Source organism: Vicia villosa, linkage group LG3, assembly GCF_029867415.1.
Source record: "Vicia villosa cultivar HV-30 ecotype Madison, WI linkage group LG3, Vvil1.0, whole genome shotgun sequence".
Classification (NCBI taxonomy): Eukaryota; Viridiplantae; Streptophyta; class Magnoliopsida; order Fabales; family Fabaceae; genus Vicia; species Vicia villosa.
Genome location: NC_081182.1, coordinates 36,230,414 through 36,237,570, shown reverse-complemented (window position 1 = coordinate 36,237,570; position 7,157 = coordinate 36,230,414). Strand labels below are relative to the sequence as shown.

The window sequence follows — 7,157 nt, the reverse complement described above, 5'->3', positions numbered from 1 at the left end:
TTTTATCTCTATAATAAAAATTTATTAGTATGCATAATGCATTGTAGTTCTTCCAAAAATGTATCCCTAAAATCTAGAGGCAATATTGTATTTTCACACATTTTAGAGGCATTGTTGAAAATTGCCTTTTCACACAGTGACCTAATAATACATAGGGTGCAGTAAAAAATCCCCTTAACATTAACGATCATAAATGGGCTGTTGTTAACAATCATAATGAGAAATGAGCAAGTCATAAAGGACTTGGATCCTATGAGACTTTATAAAAACAAGCTATCACCACATTTGTAGTATACTTACATTCACGCTTGCACAAACCACTACAACCTGGTAGAGTTATCAAAATATTAGAGTATAGGTGTACAATATTATAATAATTGTTTTGCCATTAAAAAAATTGAGTGAACAGAAGCGTGAAAGGAAAATACATTGAACATCAAATACAGTCCTCATGTGCGCCCAAGCTAAAGCACTGGGTTTAATCCCCAAATCACAAACAACGATAGGAGTTATTCGAATGCAAACAATCAATCACCTCAATTTTGAAAATCCACAATCATATTCTATCAAATAAATTTAACATTGATTTAAATTAGAAGGCAACAATGCTACGGAAGGTTAAAAAAAACAAACTATTCAGGTGCAGGATGAATCTAAATATGGTACAGACAGAATCCTAGTTTCCAGCATCTATGTAGGAAAAAGGTAACATCTCAAACCAAATATACCTACCAAAGCTTAACCTGTATATAGACCACTGACAGGAGAATCAACATAAAATTTAACTATGGGACGTCCCTTGTGCTTCTATTTGACATAGTCACTATCTTTCAATCTAAAGATCATTCATTATCATCTTCATCACTGGCATCACCACCCTCATCAACACCTCCATCTCCATCTTCATCATTTTCAGCTTCCTCGTCGTCAACTTCCTCATCAGACATGCTACTAATTACATCAGTGATGATAGTTTTCACCTCTGCTTTTCTATGCATTAAATCAAGGCCAAAATGTGTACCTGTAAACATTTATTTCCAAAATACATCAATTCAAGAAATCATTTCTCCAAAAGGAAGAAATTGTTAAGAAAAAGATCATACCAAGTTGGCGGAGGATATCAGACAAAGTTGCCTGCAACAAGAGATATGCAAAGTATAATAAATAAATAAACTAAGAAAACTTGAAACATTCAAACTGAATATGAATTGCCACAGAAACATTGCTTACAGTGTTGAAATCTACTTCCTTCAGAATATTAGCAACAACTGAGTGCATGTCCTCCCTGCTAGGTTCTTTAACCTTGTTTTTCTTGCTACTTTTACTTTTTGCTACAATTGGCATCATAAAGAACTATGTCAGCGGGATAATATTTAAAAACAACAAAGGCATATTTTAACAAAAAAGGAAACAGGCATATTTTAAAGACTTGTTAGGGGGAATGAAACAGGGACAGTTCAGCATGGTGGTTTCCAAAATAAAAAGACCAAAGGTTTAAAAACTGTTGACCAACCAGTAGACTGGCAAGTACCACTAGATTAAGCATCAAAGTCTATAAAGAACTTTTTCAAATTAAGAAAATGTAATCAATGCACCTTGATCTTTACCCGCCTTTGAGGTTTTGATAGCATCCTTCTCCTTAGTGTCCTGCTTTTCCTTTCCAGTTTTCTGCTTCTTGGTGACAGGTTGGTTTGACTTGGGAAGAGAGGCAGAATCATGATCAGTAGTGGATTTCTTTGATTTTGATTTTTTTGAAGATTTTTCACTGCTTTGGGTAGCTTTTGCAGAGGTTTTCTTAACAGATGGGATTTTAGCTTCAGCTTTAGCAACTGAATCTTCATTCTCAGACTGTTTGGACTTAATCTTGTGAGCTTTTGAAATATCTTCCTCTTCCTCTACATCTTCCTCTGATTTACCCATCTCGTCATCAGTTCCATTATTTGCCACTACAACATCTTCATCTTCATCTTCTGACTCATCTTTTGCATCTGAAAGTTCGGCTTTATCATCATCTACAACATCAGACGATGGTTTTCGTTTTTTTCCAGATTGTGGAGTTTGCTTTTTCTTCTAGAGAAAGAAAAACATTAAAGAGATTAAAAATAAAATAGAGCACGTATTTTTAAGCAAATCATTCAGCACACACTTATGGAGAATAAATAAATTCCCAACACCAAATCCCCTAGAGGATATAAAAAAAGGATAACAAAGGTTACTAAAAATAAGTTATAAAAAAAGCATGCTTGAAACATATTACTTATCACACAAGTGGGTGCGCACATGCACACACACAAAAGAAAAATAAGCAAATTCCCAATCACAAATCCCCCAATATATATACATATATCAAACCATTATCAGAACTGGCAATTCGAAATATATCAAACCATTATCAAAACAAGATGACCAAATGCAAACTTTAAATCAAGTTCTGACATAAAGTTTACAATACACCAAAGTAGTCAATCGCATATAGTGGCACTGGCACATTGCAGCAAAGCCCAAAAATGGGATAGTGGGATAGTGTATGACAAAATGGCCTCTATCTGAAATGCAAAAACATCAGAGAAGGAAGGTTAAGGTCTAAACTCAAATTTGATTGAACACTCAAAATGACCCATAATCCATTTAAAATTTAAGGGGTGATTTCAGTTTTTATAGGGGAAAAGGATAGTGAGACAGAAACTGCTTCAGGCCAGGAACCAATCCTCCCCTGCCACCCACTATTTACCCTATAGCAGCTGCTATAGTTTTATGCCCCATTATGGCTCTTCTCATAGCAGCCGGCCTCTGCTGCACTCTGTTATAGCTGGATAGCACTGCTATTGTGTACTCCCCATAACACTAATGCATAACAGATTTGCAACAAGCAAAAAAGAAGTCCAAATAAAATAAAGACAATACCTTTGCTGGTGTTTCTGTGGATGCTTCCTTGGGAGATTTACCAGTGGTTGCTTTTCTAGTTCGCTTCTTCTTAGCTTTCTGTGTGCATAAAGGCAAACTTTACAAAACTAATAGCATGAAAATAAATAAAATATAACAAATAGTAACAGAATTTTAACAAAACAACACAGAATCAATTGTACAATTTGTTAATATTAATTTAAGAAAACTTGGATGGACTGAAATCAGTTTTAGATATCAAACTAATTGATGATTTGTCTAGGATACACTTCATCAAATAATTCAATCAAAGAATAGATACTCAATGATGTAGAATATTTACATTTTTTACAAATCACAAAAGTGGCGATGGATCCAAAAGAGTAAATCTGTGTATAATAAAAATAACAAACCAGTTTTTTTTCAGCAAGCAGAACATCAGTAGTAACATGTGGGGCCTCCAGAAATTCCAACAGCTTTATAGACAGATCCTCCTAAAAGATATTTCATTTGAAATTTTAAGTTTATTTTTAAAAGTACTGCCGGAACTATGCAGAATTGAAAAATAAATAAGTACCTTCCTTGAACTCTTGTTGATTGGAATATTTAGCACATCACAGAAGTCTGCCAACTTTTCTTTCACAATTTTATCAATCCTCTCCTTTACCTTTATCCTCTGTTTTTCCTGAGAAGAATTATGAAAGATACATTTAACTGCAGGTTTATCACAGCCTTAGTGCTAACACCACAGTATTTATCAACAATATGACACAAACACAAAACACCTTGCGAGTCTGTCTAGTTATGAATCAGTGATTTACATTGCAGATCTCATGAAATTGCACTTTGTGTGAATTTTGCTGCTCAATAGAGTAATAGATGCCATTTCACAATATTTTGTATATAAGGTGTATTGCAGAGAATAACAATTCATTTAGATTCCACAATGACATAGCACTATGGTGACACAAGAGACTGTAATGAAGAGGATCACAGAACAGTACATTACCAAAAGAACAGTACCTCATTTTCAGCCCATACATAACCAGAAAACTGGCCTATATTCCTCTTCATATTGAATGCCTGCACACCATTCAGGAAAAAAAAAAAGTATTAGAGTATTCAGACACCTAAAAGTAAATAAAATAAATCCATTGACAGAAAATGGAAGTCAATAAAAAGGAAATGTGAGGAACAACACCTTTGCTATCTTCCCAAATAGTAGTTTGTGAAGCATATTCAGGTTGTCATCAGCTTTTCTCTTTGACAAATTGAAAGCCACTGAAAGAGTTCAAACATAAACAGCTTGATTATCCAACCCGGATGTAGGATAAATAGAAAATAATAACAAAATTAACAATTTATATATCTGCAAACAATATTTATATGGCCATCAGTACCAGATGAATAAAAAGTATAGCGTCAAGACTCAAGAACCAAACTAGAACCAAACTAGTATGACAACAAACAAAGTGAATTTCACACTAAAGTCAAACTTATCAAAATCTTGGACAATGAAATAAACAAGTAAGAAATGCATATTGAAAAAAAAAACAAACAAAAAAATAACTTTAAGCACTACACCATAGCATTCGGTGGAAAATTGCTAAAACTACATACGTGTTCATGGAATGGCTCAAATAATAATCAATACATTCAATACATAAGATATTAACAATTAACAATAGGTATTGTAATTAAAGTAAATCATATTGACATCGCTGAAAAAGAGACCTAGAGAAGTAAATCATATTGGCATCGCTGAAAAAGAGACCTAGAGCAAGTAAATCATATTGACATCGCTGAAAAAGAGACCTAAAACAAATAGAATGCAATTCCAATGAACACATCATCATCAGATATGCTTCAACAATATGGTGAAAATAATACCAAATACATGATGCAATTAAACATACCATTTGGAATATCCTTAAGCTGAGTACCACGTCCCTGTAAAACAAAAAAACAAATCAGATTCAAAACAACAAAAACTCACTCAATACCTAAAAACTTATACAAATACAAAGAAAAATATATACCTTTTCAATTACCAAAACTTTACTAGCTGCAGACTTTCCCAACTTGCCTGGTGACGATACAGTGTATCGCTCCACCACCTTCCGCTCCCTGGTCGGCCTGTCACTGGTCGGCGTAACCGGACTCTTCTTCTCAGGTGTCACCTCTTTCCTCAACTGACTCCCCTTAGCCTCTTCCTCCTCGTCATCTCCGTCAGTACCTTCATCTCCTTCGTCAGTTTCATCATGCTCGTTGATCTCTTTCTTCTCTTTCAATTCGTCAACTTCAGTCAAAACATCTTCATCAGCAGCTTTGTTTTCATTAGCTGGAAGAGATGGTTTGTTATCAATTAGGGTTTCGGTAGCCATGGAAATTGGAGAAAAAGTGAATCGTGTGAATAGATTGAAAACCTAAGTGGAAGTGAAACCCTAGAATTGGAGTGGAATAGAAGTGAGTTATGTCGAGAATTGGAATATAGAAAGAGAAATTAAAAAAAAAAAAAGAGGGAATCAATAGAAGCGCGCTTAAGGTGAAAATGTTTCAAAAAAATTTGCCAAATTATGAGCGGGTTTCTCTTTCCCTCTTTTTCGTTCTTTTTTTCTTTCTCCCGGCAAAATGAAAATAAAAAGTAAAATGAAAAATAAAGATTTAATTTGATAAAAAGCCTTGAGTTTCGAGAAGGGAGATGTTAGATCTCGTGCTGAGAATTTGGTTAGTTAATTAATGATTGAAAAGTCGGTTTGCGGTAGTTGTGCACTGTAACAGTATTGTCTACTGATTGGAATCTTTCTCTTTAAGGGCTTATGAAATTTAAGGGCCTGCTATTGAATGGACTTCCCAACTATCGTACGGGCCTCTTACTATCTTAAGAAAATTTTAGGGGATTTTTTATTAATATTTCTTTGTACATTCGTATAGGGTAAAAAAATATCTTTGAAAATTTTAAAATATTTTTCGAAGATGCATCTCTGAAGGCACTCATATCCTAATTTTAAGAGTTTCGAAAATGCATCTTCGAAATCACTTCTATCAACTATTTCGGAGATGCATACCCGAAAACACTATTTTTCTTTTTAAACGTTGGATTTAAAATGTCATGTGTTTTTCAGAGATGCATATTCGAAAAAACCATTCATATATCATTTTTTCTCCTTCACTATTTCATTCATTTTGTTCCAGACAAAACACAACCCCTCTCCAAAACCTCAATCATTTTAAATTAATTTTTCGTCTCCAAACCAAGTTCCAACTGGTTCATCATATCAAAGAGAGCATGGAAAGTTATAATTTGAGGTAAAATTTTGTCATTCCATCTCATTTCATTGCATTGTTGCTGATTTATGGATGAAAATTTGCGTCAGTTCGGAAATGTATTTCCGAAATCCACCAAACTTATTTCGGAAATGCATTTCCGAAATAAGGTCTGTTACAGAATTGAAAAACAATTTTGACAACATGTATGTTTTGTGCATTTGTTAGGTATGGTGCATTCTGACAACATTGTCAGGGATGAGTTAGAAGCTCCGGAATAGGTGATTAACGATGTTCGACCACAATTTACAAATGAAATAACTTTCACTTATCGTGAACATTTGCTCGAGTTTGTCCGAAATGAAGCTAGTAAACTTGGTTTTGGCGTTGTGATATCAAGGTCTGACAATGGCACTATTAGAAGGCAAGCATTTGTTGTGATGAATTGTGAAAGAGGTGGGAAGTATATTCCAACAAATCAGAAGTTAAAACATGATGATACGGGAACGAGAAAGTGTGTGTGTCCGTTTAAGTTGTGCGCGTCTTATAGGGTTGATGGTTTATGGCATTTTAGCGTTGTTTGCGGACTTCAGAATCACGCATTCGAAAATACGCTACACGAGCATCCGATTGCGTCTCGGCTAAATCGCAAAGAGAAAGATTCTATTTCAGAATTATCGATAATCAAAGTTGCGCCGAGAAACATACTTGCCGACTTGAAGCGAAAAAAATACCAGATAGTGTTTCAAATATTAAGCAAATATACAATGAACGGTACAATCTTAAAGTTGTGAAAATGGGTCTGAGGTCGGAAATGCAACACCTTTTGAAACTTTTGGGTGATAACCAATACATTTCAAGTTTCAGAGTTTGTGATGACAAAGTTACTGTTTGTGACATATTTTGGACTCGTCCCGAAAGTATCAAGTTGTTCAACACATTTCCAAACGTCCTTATAATTTATTTGACGTACAAGACCAACAAGTATAGGCTTCCGCTTTTAGAAA

At 34.5% G+C, this 7,157-nt stretch overlaps 1 protein-coding gene across 3 annotated transcripts; it reads right to left on the bottom strand.

Annotated features, from left to right (window-relative positions):
• Positions 1-561: 561 nt before the first annotated feature.
• Positions 562-5,610, bottom strand: LOC131661003 (DEK domain-containing chromatin-associated protein 1-like). Of its 3 annotated transcripts, none has more exons than XM_058930393.1 (11): positions 4,923-5,610; positions 4,800-4,833; positions 4,085-4,164; positions 3,907-3,966; positions 3,461-3,568; positions 3,297-3,377; positions 2,905-2,982; positions 1,608-2,070; positions 1,231-1,331; positions 1,104-1,134; positions 562-1,021 (listed from the first exon to the last, which is right to left on the bottom strand). In XM_058930393.1, exons 1-11 carry the CDS (start codon positions 5,265-5,267, stop codon positions 843-845), a joined length of 1,560 nt encoding a protein of 519 aa, XP_058786376.1. In that variant the 5' UTR covers positions 5,268-5,610; the 3' UTR covers positions 562-842. The 3 variants fall into 3 exon arrangements, with proteins under 3 accessions (XP_058786376.1, XP_058786375.1, XP_058786374.1); XM_058930392.1 differs by having other exon boundaries at positions 1,596-2,067; positions 4,923-5,608; XM_058930391.1 differs by having other exon boundaries at positions 1,596-2,070; positions 4,923-5,602.
• Between the last annotated feature and the right edge of the window lie 1,547 nt (positions 5,611-7,157).

Bases quoted from the DNA above. Each gene is read 5' to 3' on its own strand.
- LOC131661003 (XM_058930391.1), bottom strand. From the start codon at position 5,267: ATGGCTACCGAAACCCTAATTGATAACAAACCATCTCTTCCAGCTAAT. The intron at 4,165-4,799 runs GTATGTTTAATT...GAACTCTTTCAG, and splicing joins GCTTAAGGATATTCCAAATG to TGGCTTTCAATTTGTCAAAG. The intron at 1,135-1,230 runs GTAAGCAATGTT...CTCTTGTTGCAG, and splicing joins AGGAAGTAGATTTCAACACT to GCAACTTTGTCTGATATCCT.